The following is a 19,322-nucleotide window of genomic DNA, read 5'->3' as shown; positions in this document are numbered from 1 at the left end:
CCATCGCAAACCGTTTCACATGTTAATAAAAAACTGCAGTTCTGCATAATATAAACACTATGCATGTTTTCCAGTCTGAACATAGCTATTGTAACACCTAAACATATTCACACACACTATAATGCATCTTTCAAGTCTGTCTGACATCTGCTGTCTGTCTTTATTCCTTAGGTGAATATAAGAAGGATGAACTGTTGGAGGCAGCAAGGTGAGCTTATATGGCACAATAACTATAGTAATTTAATATCAGTGTGTTGGTGAAATAAACACTTCTATAATTGGTTTCAAGGGGGTTGTTCAAACATCTTGATTTGATTGTTTGAGTATGTTGGGAAGAAAGTGCAGAGCTGTAGGTGATATTGGCCATATTGATCATATGTTGATGTTTAGAAAACTTGAAGCGTTTTTTGCCTCTTGATTTTCAATAAATGTTTTTTGGACTGGGGAGATTTTGAGTAAAATTGTCCCCTTAGATTAAAGAATCCTAAATGCTAAAATGACAGAATATTTTATTAGTAGTGATAATACAATGAACTCTTATTATATTATTAATTTATGTTAAAATATGACATTAGACTTTTAATAAAAATCTATTTTTTCATTGCTATGTTCTACCTTCTTTCCGATCCTTTAGAATTAAAGAGTAGTTCACTTTTTAAAAACTTTTGCTGATAATTTACTCACCCCCATGTTATCCAAGATGTTCATGTCTTTCTTTCTTCAGTCGAAAAGAAATTAAGGTTTTTGATGAAAACATTCCAGGATTTTTCTCCATATAATGGACTTCAATGGGAACCAAACGGTCCAAAAGACGGTTTCAATGCAAACTGTTCAAAGGGCTTTAAACGTTTCCAGACTATGAATAACGGTCTTATCAAGCGAAACGATCGCTCATTTAAAAAAAAATAATAACAAAGTTTAAGTTTTAGAAGCTCAAATGCTCGCCTTGCTCTGTTCTGTGATGCCCGTTTGTGACTCTCCTGTTCGAAATCGTTTATCAAAAAATATACAGAATGCGGAAGTAAGTTGTGCATAGAGCCTATTGGCTGTGTTTGCATGCAAAATTAGTAAATAAGTCCAATATAGTTGCAGTGGCAACATCCTTTAGTTGGTGCCTTTAACAATCCTAAAGCAAGCCGTTTTTGCAGCTAGGTGTCAATAATTACGGTAGTATTATTACTAGGGCTGTAGTCAACCAAAGAAATCCTTAGTCGACCAAGGTCTTGTCCTGCGCAAAGATTAGTCGACTAAAAAAAAACAAAAAAAAAAACGCATGTTTTGATTAAACATTTTTTAGACGATTGTCATAGAGCATTTATAAAACAACAACGAAAAAACATCACAAATAAATAAAACTATAATAATAATGAAATTCTTTGAAAATTAAGTGATTTTTTTTTTAACTGCAAAAAGTGAGGAGCTCTGTCTAGGTCTATGGTGACAGTCACAATCGCGCACCTGATTACACCACACGCTACAAACTGTAACTGCTATCTGCCACATAATGCAAAATCTTAACAAAAGCTCTTGTTTATACAGGCTGTATTCTTCTTTAATTACAAAGCTATGGGTTAACTTTTGTCCAGCCGATATAGACATCTAGGCGTTTTAAAACACACAAAAAAACAAAATAGCCTTAAAATCAATCTGAAATAGGCTGTGTTGTAAGAAGGCATATAGGGCATTTCAGAATGTTTGTAAACAATAGGCACCGCGATACTTCCGGGTGGCAGAACGCGAGCGGCTTCCATTGACTAACTGAAGAGATCCAGCGAAAATATGTTGTGTTTGGGGTTGCGCCACCAGATATACAGCAAAAGGTGTAGGTTAAGTTTTTTTTTTATCGATTTCCTTCAGAAAAAAGTAAATCTATCCAGCAGAGCCTGTGGGTGAGGAGGTTAAAGCGAGTGGACGTCGTCAAAAGTGCATGTCGTCTTCTAATTATGAGCCTGAGCCCGAAACCCAACCATTTTAATACGTGGGTCGTTATATAACTGACGTTCTCAACTAACTTAGTTATTTCTATTACTTTCTATGTTACTTTCTTTTGAGCGGTGAGTAAATGCTTCTTCATCGTAAATGCTTCTGATTGGCCAATGCGTTCAATAAATCAACACATATGTCTGTGATTGGCTACATCGCCCATCGCTGCAGTCACGTTCTAAAAAGAAACTCTGCCATGCAAGTCATTTCTATTTTGTTTTAGTTGTTCTTGTTGCTTTTCTGCAACAGATGAATACAAATGTATTAGTTTTTATTTGTTTTATTCATAGATATTTCTAGTTTGCGGGAGTCCCGCGAATCGTTTTATTCTCCTGCAATCCGCACACACAGAGTGCATTACCGCCCGCACTCGGCCATCCGATCTAGTCCCGCGCCGCGGTCTAGTGCGTTGGGAGTGCACGTCTCTAGATCAAAGAATCTAAGCTTTAATGATCATGTTAACTATGTCTGAATTTCCACCACGTCTGTTCTCGAATCAACTGTTGAAATGTAGATTAGGCTTCTGCCGGCGGTGTGTCTCCCTCCATGCAATTTACTAGTGTTGCCATAGGGACGCTTCGGCTTTTGCCACCCGGAAGAACGTCTATTATTGTTGTGACGTCATGGTGAATTGTCGTATAGGTTTATTTTCGTTTTGTTACATTATTTTCAAATGCGTCAAGTGTACAAATAAAAACGAAAACATATTTAGAAAACACAATCTGAGTCAGCATGATAAAGCCGTTAAAAGGGCTGCTCACGTCTTTTGCGCGCTCAAGTTCGATTTCAAATGTAGGCACGCGATGTGCGCACTCATAATGGAGCGACGCGATCGCGGTCGCCTACCTCCACAAAAATGTAGCCAGACAAAAGATTTGGATTTCTTGGACACTACGAGCGCGAGCAGCAGCGCAGCCAGACACCTGTGCGGTTCCCTAGTGTATTATGTGTGTGCGCTAAACTGTGGCGCAGTTACAAAAAATAGCCTAAATTAAATCATTTAAAGTTGGGGATAAAACATAGGCTAATTATATTTAGAATACAGTAATAAATAACTGCTTTATAAAGGAATAAATATCAAGGAGTAAATCATTGAAAATGTATTTCTATTGGTAAAAAAAAATAAAAAAATGCGACTGATCGACCAATAAGAATGTCAGTCGACCAAGACTGCCTCGACTGATTAGTCGACTAAACGACTAAAGTTGACGGCCCTAATTATTACATTGTGCATTTCAAAAGATGACGTGGTCCCTTTAAGTACATTGGAATCTTCTCTGTGTGTCTCTGATCCAGAAATGTCTTTTCTCTAAGTTGCCATTCCTAACAGTGTCTGTCTCCTTCTGTTTGAAAAACGTCTTTCTTAGGAGCGGGAACGAGGAAAAGCTTATGGCACTTTTGACCCCACTTAACGTCAACTGTCATGCCAGCGATGGACGCAAGGTAACAGATCTGAGTTGTTTTATTTAATCTGCATACATTTTTTTTTCTGTAGTGTTGCTTTTAATATTTGATATACCATAGATTATAAGATTTAAATTCCTGACCATTTTAGAAATATTATCTCCGACTTTGTTTCTATACTCTAGTTCTGTTTAAACTCAAATACAGAATGTGATTTGATGTATTTTATTGGTCATGTAAATGATACATGTAGGTCTAGGTCCCCTTGTTTGAGTTTTTTTCTTTCCGTAATACTGTGTTTAGAGTAAACAGCTCTGACCTAGTTTACCCATAATGAGTTTAAGTCTGGACGTATGGTTGATGTCATTTAATAATGTTTGTTTCGAGTCTTAACTGCCCCTTTGTTCACTCTGGACTGCTTTTTAATGTCAGGAAGGGATTTCAGTTGAGCTTCAGTGCTTATTGGATGCACATTTGACCTTTATGAAGTTTTAGGCAAAAGCTTGTGATCCATTTCTTTATCTAATATCAACATTTTAACAGGACTGTTAATTTCCCCTCAAATCCTCTGTCATCCCTGATCATTTCAGGTCTCTTCATTCATCAGATCTTCCTCTTTATATCAGAAGGGCTTTTTAGGAATGAGTTCACTTTTTTTTTTTTTAATAAATTTGCTCTTGTTGCTCTATTTTTCTTGTAGTGGATGTTGAGTTACTTACTGTAGTATAGTGATATTATGTATTATTACTATACATTTACTTTACCGGTACTGATTTTTATACTAGGGCTGTCAAATGATTAATCGCGATTAACCGCATCCAAAATAAAAGTTTGTGTTTACATAATAATATGTGTGTGCACTGTGTATAATTATTATATATATATATATATATATATATATGTATATGTATAAATACACACACATGCTTTTATATATTTAAGAAATATGTTCATGTATATACAGTATTTGTATATAATTAATATTATATATTAATATAAATATTTTATATATAAATAGTATTTTTTTCTTAAATATATACATGCGTCGGTGTGTGTTTATTATATATACGTATATATATGAAGAGTTCAGATGCAAAAGCCTCTAAATGCCATTTGAAATTTTCTTCTAAAATGACCATTTTTATCAAGCTTGTATATTTAAGTTCAGTGATTTCACTTAAATGACAATTAATAGGTAATCTTCATTGCCATTTTAGTGAAATTTCTGAACTTAAATTTACAAGCTTGATAAAAATGATCATTTTAGAAGATAATTTCAAATGGCACTTAGAGGCTTTTGCATCTGAACTCTTCATATATATACAAAATAATGATACACAGTGCACACAAATATATTATGTAAACACAAACTTTTATTTTTGAATGCGATTAATCGTTTGACAGCCCTATTTTATACGCATTTAAATTGTATAGTGATATAATTTGGACTGATAATTTGAGAGTAGTGTGTTTAGCATTTTTTTTTAACTATTAACACCACAATTCACATCAAATACAGGACATTATAGTGGATCTCCAAGCATAAATCATGCTTGAATGAACTCTACATTGAGAGTGATATCATGCCTTAGACGTTGTAAAACTAGAAATATCTTTGATCCGCTGACATTTTGTTTTACAATCTGAGATTCTTTGTGTGGCAACATTTATGCAACAACAAACATCCTGTTTTTGATATCTGACCATGAGCAAAGAAAGGGTTTATTGACCAAAGGGATGCACTGATACAATAATAAAGGTTATCTGTTGTCATATGTGTTGTAAAGAATACAAATATATATTGTGTAAAGTAATTAACTAATTTTGTTTCTCATTTTCTGTCATTAAATTGCCTGTATGTACCGTTCAAAAGTTTCGGGTTTTGAATAAATTAAGACTTTTATTCAGGAAGGATGAATGTAGGTTGAAATAAGAATTCTAATTCACATGAATTTCTATTAAATTCTAAGAATCGGGGGGGGAAAGTCAGTTTTCAATATTGATAATATTGAGAAATGTTTCTTGAGCAGCAAATCAGCATATTATAATGATTTCTGAAGGATCATGTGACACTGAAGACTGGAGTTATGATGCTTTGATCACAGGAATAAAGTACACATTATCATATATTACAATAGAAATCGCACCAACCCCAAACTTTTGAACTGTAGTGTGTATATACAGTTTATGTAAGTATTATATCAGCCATTGAAAATTTCAAATCAATTTTAGCATTATCTTCCTGTTTGAACTGATCAATAAAAATTGAAAATATACCTTTTAAAGATAAAATGTTTCTTAAAAAGGTTTTTGAGCTATAGGTTTCAAGCACCACAGTTAGCTCTGATGGTTATGGATATGTTAGTTTATAGCTAATTTTTTGTTTTGTTTTTTTTTTGTTTTTTGTTCTGGCGACATTCAGTCAACATCACAAAAAATGCTGGTAAGTTTATTTTGTGAAACCGAAATTAGTTTTATTTGGTCTTCTGTGAATTCTTTTTATTTTTTTTTCTTACAATTTTTGTTAATTTTTGCCCCTAAAAATCCATCCATACGCTGGTTCGCACTCAAAATGCACAGAAACCTGCCTTATTTTTCTGCTGGTCACAATCCATCAATCAACCAATAGCTCTGCTAATGTTTTGATGACTCTTGCAGGATCTGAAAACAAGGCTTTCATTTACCTCTTTTACAAAGCTTCTCTAAACTGTTTTCTTTTGCAAGAACTCCACGTTTTACCCCTAAACTCCACATCCACGCATCATTGCTCACATTTTTTGAATCCGTTTGTTTGATTTGTTGTGATCAGCACGCATGCTCCCCACAAACGTGGTGTTTAACTCCTGATTTCTCCTGTTTAGATTTCTCCATTGTGTGTTTGTTAGAAACGTTGCACTGTTGCCCATTGCTTGTTCAGTCCTCATTAATAATGATATGAACATGAATGTTGCCTCTCCATCCTGCACTGAATAATATCATTCTCTCAGAGAACGCATCATACATTGATTCGAGGCATATCTTCATTACTAAACGGCTGCGTTGTTGAGATTTGGTTGTCATGCTGAGTGTTTTGCTGTGGTTGTGTTCAGGCTGTCATAAGGGCATTATTTCTTCATTATTCACTGCATGAACTGAGAATCAATTTGTAACTTTTTGTGTGTTTAGACGTTTTAAGGTACTAGTGGTTTATTGAGTTACTTATAATCTCTCTTTTTAAAAGGATAGTTCGCCCAAAAATCAGTCAAACCTCACCCTCAAGTCGTTCCAAACCCGTAAGACTTTCGTTCATCTTCGAAACATACAATAAATGAAGATATTTTTGATGAAATATGAGAGATTTCTGTCCCTCCATTGACATCTACGCAACTACCACTTCAAAAAGTTCATAAAGAGCGTAAAATAAATCTTTATGAATTGAGCGGTTTAGTTCAAATTTTCTGAAGAGGCTCAATCGCTTTATATGAACAGATTTAATTTAGGCTTTTATTCACATATAAACATTGATCAGGTCTAAGCTACGTACTATGGGAGATCAGGCTTTCTGTGCAGCCGCTCTCGGTCCCACTGTGGTTGTTTTTAAATCCGGTCTTAAAACTCGCCTTTTTTATTTTTTGGTGATTATTTTATTTTGGTTGTTTCTAAATTGTAGCACTTTGGGATTTTGCTTAAATATGAAGTGCGTTACAAATAAAAATTGTTATTATGATCAGTGAACATAAACAGAAGCTCAAACGAATCTGCTTGACTCGTGAGAACAAACCTCATTGGCTCTTTCTGAAGCTCAAACGTGATGTGTAACACGAGAATGAACCTCATTGGCTCTTTCTGAAGCTCAAATTCACCACACCTAGAGATTGGCATGGTTTTACTTCAGTTAGCCTAATAGCTGGTTTGATTTGCATTGAAAGATGATCTTATGGAAAGTACCCCATGCCAATCTCTAGGTGCGGTGAATGATGTGGGGATATTTTAATTCCAAAGGCCAAGGGAACTTTATCAGGATGCATATTATCCTGGATCTATGAAATAACTGGCTTTTAAAACTAAAAATCTGCCTGACTCTATGGGAATTTAACATAGGGGTGTCATGACTTATGCACCCTCTATTTTAAGGAAAAACATTTATTTATTTATGATGCATTATTCATTCACAAAGAAAATTGGTGTCCTTAAAGGTTGGACTTTTCCTCATTTTTCTAATTAAGGCATTAAGATCAATATCCAAAAGATGATTTTTTTATTCCTGTTTTTAGGCAACTTTAGCATGGGTGTCCAAACTTATTCACATCACTGTAGTTATCGTTCTTGGTGTGAACGGGCCTTTAGCCACCGCTTCTCCATTTGCATCACAAGAACGTAATTTCAAAACTTTAAATAAGTTAGCTGTCTTATGTTGGGATGAGTTAAAGGCAGGTTTATATAGTTATATTTGAGTTTGGGTTATGTGATTGTGAGATGAGCGCTTGTATTATTGATGATCATTAATTTAGCTCTGAATATATTTAGGCGGGTTATTAATTTTTCTCTCTTCTTTTGCAGTCCACCCCTCTTCACCTGGCCGCTGGGTATAATCGTGTGCGTATCGTGCAGCTACTGCTGCAATACGGTGCTGATGTCCATGCCAAAGACAAAGGGTGAGCAACTACTACTTCCTGTCTCTCTCTTAAATATGTAGTGTCCAGTATGTAAAGCCAACATGAATTGTAACCTATTTTTATTTCCACAATTTGACACATTTCAAAATTGTTTTAAAGAAATGAATACTTTTATTCAGCATGGATGCATTAAACTGATCAACACTGACTGTAAAGAATTTTACTTTGTTACAAAAGATTTCTGTATATAGTAAGTATATATCTATATCAAATAGATATATACTATTTGATTGCATATATTATTTATATTAAAGGAGTAGTTCACTTTTAAAAAACTTTTGCTGATAATTAACTCACCCCCATGTCATCCAAGATGTCCACGTCTTTCTTTCTTCAGTCAAAAAGAAATGAAGGATTTTGATGAAAACATTCCAGGATTTTCTCCATATAATGGACTTCAATGGGAACCAAACGGTTCAAGGTCCAAAAGACAGTTTCAGTGCAGCTGCAAACTGTTCAAAGGGCTTTAAACGATTCCAGACGATAAATAAGGGTCTTATCAAGCAAAACGATCGCTCATTTAAAAACAAATAACAAAGTTTAAGTTTTATAAGCACAAATGCTCGCCTTTCTCTGTTCTGTGATGCGCGTTCGTGACTCTCCTGTTCAAACTCGTTTATAAAAATGAACAAATCTTTTTTCGTGTCATTTGGTTCATTCAATGAACGAAATGAACGAATTGACTCTGGAAAAGATTTATTCATTTTGATAAACGAGTTCAAATATAACTCGCAGAATAACATCGCAGAACAGAGCAAGGCGAGCATTTGAGCTTATAAAACTAAAACTTTGTTGTTGTTTTTTTGTTTTTTTTTAATGACCGATCGTTTCGCTCGATAAGACCCTTATTCATCGTCTGGAATCGTTTAAAGCCCTTTGAAGCTGCACTGAAACTGTCTTTTGGACCTTGAACCGTTTGGTTCCCATTGAAGTCCATTATATGGAGAAAAATCCTGGAATGTTTTTGACTGAAGAAAGAAAGACATGGACATCTCGGATGACATTGGGGTTAGTAAATTATCAGCAAAAGTTTTTTTTTTAAAGTGAACTACTCCTTTAAATAATCTGCTCTGAACAAATAGACCTGGAACGTGTATTAACACAAGGTATACGAGGTCATCAGCGTTTATCATGATCTTTAGATAAATTCTGAAATAATAGTTTTTTTCTCTCTCTCTCAGTGGTCTGGTGCCTCTGCACAATGCCTGCTCTTATGGTCACTACGAGGTCACAGAGCTCCTGTTAAAGGTAAATAGAAAAATCCAGCCAATACTTGCTGATTGATTATATATATATATGCTCCTCCAGCACAGATGCTATATTGTTTTGATTCTGAGTTTCTGTTTATTGTGATTGTCTCTCTCCCAGCACGGTGCGTGCGTCAACGCCATGGACTTATGGCAGTTCACCCCGCTGCACGAGGCGGCCAGTAAGAATCGAGTAGAGGTGTGTTCGCTGCTGCTGAGTCACGGCGCCGATCCCACACTGCTGAACTGCCACGGCAAGAGCGCGGTGGATGTGGCGCCCACACCTGAGCTTAAAGAGAGACTCACCTGTACGTGCGATTTCCCCCTGTATAATCCGCTCATTTCAATATTAGGTGCAATCATTTGATCTTTTGCGATTTTTCTTCCAGATGAGTTCAAAGGACACACGCTTTTGCAAGCGGCCCGTGAGGCAGACATGGCAAAGGTCAAGAAAACGGCTCAAGAGATCATCAGCTTCAAACACCCTCACTCGCACGACTCCGCTCTGGTGAGTCTGAATGCTGAGGGTTTTAATGATGTGTTTATTAAGATCTCCGTCTAACCGCTTTTGTTCACAGCACTGCGCCGTAGCGTCTCCTCATCCCAAACGCAAACAGGTCACAGAGCTGCTCCTGCGGAAAGGTGCCAACATTCACGAGAAGAACAAGGAGTGAGTGTTCGACTTTGTTAGATACTATGGTAAATACAGTCGGTTGCTGTTTCTCATGTTCACTTATTTTTTCTTCCCCTAGTTTTATGACTCCGTTCCACGTAGCGGCTGAGCGGGGTCATAATGATGCGCTTGAAGTCCTGCAGAAACATGGAGCGAAGGTACCAGCATGGGATATGTTCCAGGATCTAGTGAGCTGCTTTGCTATATGCCGTCTACTTTGGCAGCTTCAACTATATTAATGTATCTGTTATCTCACAACCTACACTGAATATTTTCAATGGGATATGATGTGTTTGACACTTCAGGACTTTTTTTTATTTTAAATAAATCAATTTGTAAATGATAAAACAATGATACATTTAAACTTTTGGTAACACTTTACAATAGGGCTGGGTACTGAGACAAATTTCACAATTCGATTCGATTTCGATTCACAAGCTTGCAATTCGATTCGATTTCGATTCAATATCGATTATTTTGGATATCAGTTACAATAAATAGCCATTTTTCTCAAGGGAATCCAATCTCTTAACTAATGCTGTAAACTATGGGAGTCTAGTTGTAGCCTATAGACTTCATTAGCCTAATATGAAGGCAATAATGAACTGTTTTGTAGCTATACAAACACTTAAATTCCACTTTTATTTATTTTTATAATAAGAACATTAAATGAAATATAAACATTTAAATGGTGGCTGTCATAAAAACTTGCCAGATTTATTCAAATATGCAATAAATATTGAAGAACATTAAGATTATAATGCATATTTAGCAAAATGCTCCTCTCTACAACGATTTTTTCTAGCTGACTAACGAGTTTATGTGGGTTTTCTGAGGTAAATATGACGATGACATTGATTACATGCTGTTTAACTGACGTCTTTCCACTGTTGAAACGCTGATAGAGCGAATCAATGTGACATGATACGGATTTCGATAAGTTGTACTCTATCTTTTAACACGCTTTCAGATGCTCATTCATGTTTATTTCACACTGTAACTGGTATTATTAAGCCGGAAGAGAGATCAGCGCTGCTGCTTCTCCAGAGCGATCTCACGCCACAGCACCAAAACGTTATTGATGTTTTTGAATTTCTAAAGAAAATGGACGTAATTTGAAAACTGAGACTTTGTTTCATATCAATAGTAACAAAGTACAAAGATTATTGCGATTTTTTTTTTTGGATGCGCACAGCCGCGATAAATTGTTCCATTCATTCAAATGAAACAGGATGACTAATCGATTCTTGAGATTTAATAATCGATAACGGTTCGTAAAAATGGGAATCGATTAATATCGAGAAATCGATATTTATTACCCAGCCCTACTTTACAATAATGTCTCATTTGTTAACATTTAAGTATTAACCAACACGAACTAACCATGAGCTATACATTTGTTATTGAGTTTGTTCATCTTTAACGGTTAATACGTTTTTTGCATTGTTTGTTCATGTTTGGTCACAGTGCTTTAACTAATGTTAACAAATACGACTTTAGAGTTTCATAATGTATTAGTAAATATTGAAAGTAACAAAGGTAAATAAATGCTGTAAAAGTGCAGTTCATTCTTAATTGTAGTTATCTAATGTTGATTAATTAAATCTTATTGGAAAGTGTTACCAAAATGTTAGATACTGAACTAAAATTATGATATACTATATAACAATGGCTTTTCACTTTAGAAATTCCCTTAAAATTAGGGATGGGCAATGATTAATCGCGATTAATCGCATCCAAAATAAAAGTTTGTGTTTACGTAATATATGTGTGTGTGGTGTGTGTAATTATTTTGTATATATAAATACACACACATGCATGTATATATTTAAGAAATATTTGCATGTATATACTTTATATATATTTATACATAATTAATATTATGTATAAATATAAATATTTGATATGTTAATAACACATTTTTCTTAAATATATACATGCATGTGTGGGTATTTATATATACAAATTAATTATACACACCACACACACACACATATATCATGTAAACACAAACTTTTATTTTGGATGCGATTAATTGCGATTAATCGTTGCCCATCCCTACTTAAAATGCAGAATATTTACACACAGATATTGAGTGAAATTGTGCCATTTTTAACTAAGAGCTATTTTCTTAAGTTTGGGGTCGGTATGATTTCTCCTCAACATCAAATAGTAAAAACTAATATTGTAAAATTTTATTACAATTTAAAATAAGTGTTTTCTATTTGAATATATTTTAAAATGTAATTTATTCTAAGCTGTATTTTCAGCATCATTACTGCAGTCTTGATCCTTCAGAAATAATTTGAATATGTTTCCAAACTTTAATGTTTTTGTATGTTTAATGTTTATCTTTATTATAAAGCTTTTCACTGAGCTTTGTGTGTGTGTGTGTGTGTGTGTTCAGGTGAATGCTGTGGACACACTTGGACAGACAGCTCTGCACAGGGCGGCCCTTGCTGGCCACATCCAGACTTGCAGACTATTGCTGACTTACGGAGCCGACCCGTCAATCATTTCATTGCAGGGCTTCACAGCTTCACAAATGGGCAATGAAGCCATTCAGCAAATACTTAATGGTAGTATTACATCCGTTACTCTGAGCTTTATTTCCAGTATGATTAATCTGAACGCTCAAGATGTCCTTCATCTGCATTTATTTCTCCAGAGAACGTTCCTCCCCGTAATTCGGATGTGGATTATCGTTTTCTCGAGGCCGCTAAAGCCGGAGACCTTGACACAGTGAAGGTAAATAACAGTTGAGAAACTTTAAAGTTAACATGTTCAAAATCCATCTCACTTCAGCGATGTGACGTTAAAACGTGACTTTATTTCTTTGTGATTATATCCATCAGGTAATCAATAGCTTTGTTTACTTGCACTCAAATAATCTGCTTATCATATTGATCGCTTAAAGGGATAGTTCACTTTGAAATTAATTTTTGGTATGTTTCAGCTTACCTCAAGGGCATCCAAGATGTAGGTGTCTTTGTTTCCGCAGTAGTTTCAATTTTTATATTATTAGGTCAAATCGTTCTTGTCTGTCAGTCATATAATGGAGGTCTATGGTCACCACCTCAAAGAGCATGCACAGAGAAGTCCAAATTAAACATGATTTAATGACTCGTAAATGGAAGTACACATTGATGGCCTAAGACACGAAACGAGCGGTTTGTGTGAGAAAACGAACAGTATTTATGTCGTTTTTACCTCTTGTAACCACAGCCACGTCCAAGTGATCTGAGGGCGCGGGCACTTATATCGGTTAAAACGATATAAATACTGTTCGTTTTCTCACACAACCTGCTCGTTTCGTGTCTTAGGCCATCAATGTGTTCTTACATTTCATTGAATCATGTTTAATTTGGACTTCTCTGTGCATGCTCTTTGAGGTGGTGACCATAGACCTCCATTATGTGACTGAACTATCCCTTTAATCGGACTGAAAAGCCTTCATGTAAACACCTAGACCAATCTGATTTGAATTAAATTGAGACTGTAAGAGATGCTGTGGACCTAAATTAGTAAGTGGTGGAGGTATGATGGCAGAACCAGGAAGATGTTTTCTTTAATTTATAATAGTAAAATATGGTCTGTGGTAAACATAACTTGACGATACTTGTTCTACAAACTAAATTACGCAGTTTGTTTTTTATTTTTGTCTCGAATAAATAACTAGATAAGAACATTTGGAGTGTGAGTGTGTGCATTTTATATTGTTGAGCTATTGTCAAGAATTAGACTTCTGGGGGAAATTGGTTCATGTAAACAAACCTAATAAATTCTTATTATTCATTTGATGGTGGTTTGTGAAGGAAAATGTTTGTGTGTGTCCTCCATAGCAACTGTGCTCCCCTCAAAACGTGAACTGTCGTGATCTGGAGGGCCGTCACTCCACCCCGCTGCATTTTGCCGCGGGATACAACCGCGTGGCTGTTGTGGAATACCTGCTGCATCATGGGGCCGATGTGCACGCTAAAGATAAAGGGTACGGTCATCGTCCTCTGAGTCATCATTAGCGTGACTATCGTTGCTCTGTGTTGGCATTATCTGACTGCCATCTTTCTCTTGATCAGGGGTCTGGTTCCTTTACACAACGCATGTTCGTATGGTCACTATGAGGTGGCAGAGCTGCTCGTGAGACATGGAGCGTCTGTGAACGTGGCGGACCTTTGGAAGTTCACACCACTACATGAAGCTGCAGCCAAGGGCAAATATGAGATCTGCAAACTACTGCTCAAGGTTTGATATCTCAGATGGACAAATTCATGCACATGTTGGCCTCATAGTGAATATCATGATTGCGTGATGCTCACTTCTTATTTTCCCACACTCTACATTTCACTTTCGGCTCACAAATACTATAGAATAAACAATCCCTTGTTTCGTAGCCGATGAGTGAATAGAATAGAATAGAAGAGAATTAATATAGTATTATCCAATGTCCTGTATTCATTTGGGATGGAGGGATTCGGTGTGTGTTTTTTTCTCATAATTAAATTTGTCAAATTCTAAATAAAAATTACACTTTTTGGAATCTACAAATTGTATAAATATTGTAATATACATAATGATTTTATAATATATAAATACTTAAAGGTGTAGTTCACTTTTAAAAACACTTTTGCTGATAATTTACTCAGCCCCATGTCATCCAAGATGTCCACGTCTTTCTTTCTTCAGTCGAAAAGAAATTAAGGTTTTTGATGAAAACATTCCAGGATTTTTCTCCATATAATGAACTTCAATGGGAACCAAACAGTTCAAGGTCCAAATGAGAGTTTCAATGCAGCTTCAAAGGGCTTTAAACAATACAAGATGATGATTAAGGGTCTTGTCTAGCGAAACGATCACTCATTTAAAAAATAAATAAAAAAGTTTTACGTTTTATAAGCTCAAATGCTCACCTTGCTCTGTTCTGTGATGAGCATTCGTGACTCTCCTGTTCGAATTCGTTCATCAAAATGAACGAATCTTTTTACGAGTCATTTCTTTTGTTGAATGAACCAAATGACTCGAAAAAAGATTTGTTCATTTTGATGACCAATCGTTTCGCTAGATAAGACCCTTATTCATCGTCTGGTGTCGTTTAAAGCCCTTTGAAGCTGCACTGAAATTCTCATTTGGACCTTGAACCGTTTGGTTCCCATTGAAGTCCATTTTATGGAGAAAAATCCTGGAATGTTTTTTAACAAAAACCTTAATTTCTTTTCGACTGAAGAAAGAAAGACCTGGACATCTTGGATGACATGTGGGGTGAGTAAATTATCAGCAAAAGTTTTTTTTTTTAAAGTGAACTTCTCCTTTAAATGTGTAAACATATCATAGTTTTTATTATTTAAAAAAAAAGTGTCCTGAAAACATCAGTTAAAAAAACAAAATTAAGATTTTAACATATTTGTTCACTAAGAATTTTCTTGAGAATCTCATTAAACAGTTTAGCTGCAATTAGATTAAATCCAATTAAACCATTCACCAGTCATTTTACGTGCATGCTACTTTTTCCTGACTTAAAGTCTATGTTAACCCTTTCGGGGTCGCCGATCACGCCGGCGTGATCAAGTTACATGTCCAGTTTAAGACGTCGAAGCATAAAAACAAAGTCACGTTGAGCGCCGCCGTCCACTTCTGTCGAAAGTGCTGACTTGAAACTCTGTTTTACTTTTTGTTTTGTGTTGATAGACCAAGTAAAAACAGAGATATGATCATTTAAACTTTATATAAAAAAAATGAACACGTTTATTGACGCGTTCGTAAAAGAATGCAAGATGGGATGTGACAGACGTTGCATTTATTCTAATAACTTTGTCGGTTTTTGTCATAAAACAAAACGGATAAAAATGTGTGAATCTGCTGGTATATTTGCACTATTGAGGAACCCCTCTTACTCAAGGAATGAAAGCCCTGTAATGTAGCTAGCTGTGTAATTGTACATGAAGTGTTTTGTAGTTTCTAAGCAAAAAAGAAAAGAAAAAACGCCTATTGCCACACCTGCATTTAGCTGTATTTAGTTTCATTTTATCCCAATTTGACCTTTTTTTTATGTTGTATTTGCACTATTTGGGAACCCTCATACTCTGGGAATGCAAGGCCTTAAATATAGCTCTCTGTATATTTGTGTGCGCAATTTTTTTTAAAAAGTGGCAAAGCTAAAATGAATAAAAAAAGCCTATGGCTTCACTCACTTTTTTTGTAAATCATATTTTTTTTTTTGTATATAGCTTGATTATATCTGAATTTTACCTGTATATTTTGACATTTACAACTTGTGTTTACATTTTAAACCTTTTAAAATGCTTCATTGAGCATGTTTGTGTTTTTTGTAGTAAAAAAGCTATAATATTTCTATTCGGATTTTGTGTTTTTTGTGTGATTTTGGTTCCAGTATGTTGATACAGTACATCAAAGTGATAAACTAATCTGTCTGGTCATATAGGTGATGTTGTGCTGAAAAAAATGATACCAAAAATTGATATGGTAAACGTTTGTTTATGTCGCAAAATTAAAAAAATTAAAAAGTGCTCAAAAAGGGCCAAAATAGCCCAAGACTCCGAAGGTGAAATTGTGCCTTTAGAATCCACTTTAATTGATTTTTTGCCTTTTTTGCAATTTAAAATCCTATCTACTCTCTCTTTAGCATGGCGCTGACCCATCTAAGAAGAACCGCGATGGCAACATGGCTCTGGACATGGTGAAGGACGGAGACACGGACATCCAGGACCTTCTGCGTGGAGACGCTGCTCTGCTGGATGCCGCTAAGAAGGGCTGTTTAGCTCGCGTGCAGAAACTCTGCAGTCCTGAGAACATCAACTGCAGAGACACACAGGGCAGGAACTCCACACCACTGCACCTGGCAGGTAACGTGTTTTCTCACGTCAAACACGCGTTCATCTCGTCTGTCTGCTGTTTTAATGATCAGTTCATTCATTTTTGATCAGCTGGTTACAATAACCTGGAGGTGGCCGAGTATCTCCTGGAGCACGGAGCGGACGTGAACGCTCAGGATAAAGGAGGACTGATCCCTCTGCATAACGCTGCTTCATATGGGGTGAGAGAACGGGCTGTGTGGGAAGGTCAAAGGTTTTTAGTCACCAGTCTTCAATGTCACATGATCCTTCAGGAATCATTCTAATATGCTGATTTGCTGCTCAAGAAACATTGTTTCAGGATTCATTAAGGAATAGGAAGTTCAAAAGAACTAATTTTATTTAAAATAGGAACTACTTGTAACATTATACATGTTTTTAATGCATCATTACTGAATGCAAGTAATTTCTTTAAAAAAAAAAGAAATCTTTTTGACCCCAATGACAGTAGAGAACAGTAGTGCATGTGATACCTGTATATATTACAATTTAATTTAATAATAAGATTTGAGATTGCTTAGAATATTTACAATTTAATACAACATTCTCACATTTTTATTAAGCATTTAACAATATTATCTATTTGCTCATACTATTTGTGAAAACAGAAACTTCAGCACTCTTTAGGACACAGTTATTAGAAAATGCATATATTTGCAAAATGGATAAATATTAAGCAATTGTGACCCTGGACCACAAAAGCAGTCTAATGTGTCCATTTTTTAAAATAGAGATTATACATCACATGGAAGCTGAATAAATAAGCTTTCCATTGATCTATGGTTTGTTAGGATAGGACAATATTTGGGATACAACTATTTGAAAACGTGAATCTGAGGGTGCAAAAATATCGAAACCGATATATCGAGAAAATCGCCTTTAAAGTTGTCCATTTCTGTTGGCGATTGTTCTGCATCCATTTACAAAAATACAATTTTGATATATTTAAGGTAGGAAGTTTACTAAATATCTTCATGGATCATGATCTTTACTTAATATCCTAATGATTTTTGCCATAAATGAAAATCGATAATTTTGACCCATACAGTGTTTTGTGGTCCAGGGTCACAATTGTTCTGTCTAGCAGTAGATCATATACAGGGCTTGACATTAACATTTTTTCTTACCAGCCACTCATAAATTGATAGCAGGTTGCTGTTACTTTAAGACCTGACGCACAGATCCATTATACTGTTACACATGCGTTTTCTTTCTTATAATAAAAATAAAACTTAAAATAAATCTGTTTACACAAATACTCACCAAGACAGCACAAAATCTGCGTGAAAATGTAAAATTATGCTTAATACATGCAATAAATCGCTGGTGGAGAGATGAGAGAGCTTCAGATATTTCAGTATCAGTATGTTTCGAAGAATCTATATCTTCGACAACACTACATTACACTTAATTTATTGTTCCAGATGCCTTTTACAATTGAAAAAAATGTATATGATATAAATGTATTCCATTATATATAAAATTCATCCCGCTAAAGTGGCTAGTAGGAGTGACACTGCTGAAACACACCCACATTTAGCGGATTGGCGGGAGTTAAAGGGTTAGTTCACCCAAAAATGAAAATCAGTATTTTCTAACCCTCATTTTGTTCCAAACCTCTATGTGTTTATTTGTTCTGCTGAACACAAAGGAAGATATTTGGAAGAATGATTAAAGTGGCTAGTAGGAGTGACAGATTTCATTCCCCAAACAGATTTCATTCCCCATTGACTACCGTAGTCAATGGGGAATGAAATCTGTTTGATTAAAACATTCATCCAAATATCTTCCTTTGTGTCCAGCAGAACAAATAAACACATAGAGGTTTGGAACAACATGAGGGTGAGTAAATACTGACAGAATTTTCATTTTTGGATGAACTAACCCTTTAATGTCAAGCCCTGATCGTGTGAATTTGTACCCAGTGCTGATATCATGATATTAATACTGCTTCTATTTGTTCTGTCCAGCATGTGGATATCGCTGCCCTCCTGATCAAGTTTAACACGTGCGTGAACGCGACAGATAAGTGGGCGTTCACGCCGCTGCACGAGGCTGCACAGAAGGGCCGTACACAGCTGTGTGCACTGCTACTGGCACACGGCGCTGACCCCACCATGAAGAACCAGGAGGGACAGACCGCTCTGGACCTGGCCACGGTAAACTACCCTACTTGGATAGTAGTCTAGTTTAGAAAATATCAGTGTTGACTTGACTTTTTTTTGGAAATAGGCTCATTTTACAACTCCCTCAGAGTTAAACAGTTGAGTTTTACCATTTTCGAATCCATTCAGCCGATTTTTTGATATTAAGAAGAATATCAGTAACCAGACAGTTTCTGGTCCCATTGACTTCCATAGTAGGAAAAAATATATACTATGGAAACTGTCCGTGTACGAATGAGTGAGTGAATGGGTGAATGTGAGGCAAAATGTAAAGCGCTTTCATTGGTGGCCATTGGGTCTGTGAAAGCGCTATATAAATGTAGTCCATT

At 35.6% G+C, this 19,322-nt stretch overlaps 1 protein-coding gene across 4 annotated transcripts in view; it reads left to right on the top strand.

Annotated features, from left to right (window-relative positions):
• Positions 1-19,322, top strand: part of tnksb (tankyrase, TRF1-interacting ankyrin-related ADP-ribose polymerase b) — a 31,669-nt gene that overhangs the window by 4,224 nt on the left and 8,123 nt on the right. The window contains exons 4-19 of one of the 4 annotated variants that reach the window (XM_039658518.2): positions 172-208; positions 3,351-3,426; positions 5,810-5,830; positions 7,927-8,021; positions 9,224-9,290; positions 9,411-9,597; positions 9,679-9,797; positions 9,868-9,959; positions 10,042-10,120; positions 12,370-12,541; positions 12,631-12,710; positions 13,805-13,950; positions 14,039-14,204; positions 16,600-16,819; positions 16,901-17,010; positions 18,799-18,987. In XM_039658518.2, coding sequence (XP_039514452.2) covers positions 172-208; positions 3,351-3,426; positions 5,810-5,830; positions 7,927-8,021; positions 9,224-9,290; positions 9,411-9,597; positions 9,679-9,797; positions 9,868-9,959; positions 10,042-10,120; positions 12,370-12,541; positions 12,631-12,710; positions 13,805-13,950; positions 14,039-14,204; positions 16,600-16,819; positions 16,901-17,010; positions 18,799-18,987 — 1,856 coding nt within the window. Of the gene's footprint in view, positions 1-171; positions 209-3,350; positions 3,427-5,809; positions 5,831-7,926; positions 8,022-9,223; positions 9,291-9,410; positions 9,598-9,678; positions 9,798-9,867; positions 9,960-10,041; positions 10,151-12,369; positions 12,542-12,630; positions 12,711-13,804; positions 13,951-14,038; positions 14,205-16,599; positions 16,820-16,900; positions 17,011-18,798; positions 18,988-19,322 lie in introns of all 4 variants that reach the window. The other 3 variants (XM_039658516.2, XM_039658519.2, XM_039658517.2) reach the window with 3 other exon arrangements.

The sequence above is a fragment of the Pimephales promelas genome, chromosome 4 (assembly GCF_988280905.1).
Source record: "Pimephales promelas chromosome 4, fPimPro1.hap1.1, whole genome shotgun sequence".
NCBI classification, from domain to species: domain Eukaryota; kingdom Metazoa; phylum Chordata; class Actinopteri; order Cypriniformes; family Leuciscidae; genus Pimephales; species Pimephales promelas.
Note: the sequence above shows the minus strand (reverse complement) of the source record. Positions and strands in the feature narration are given on the sequence as shown.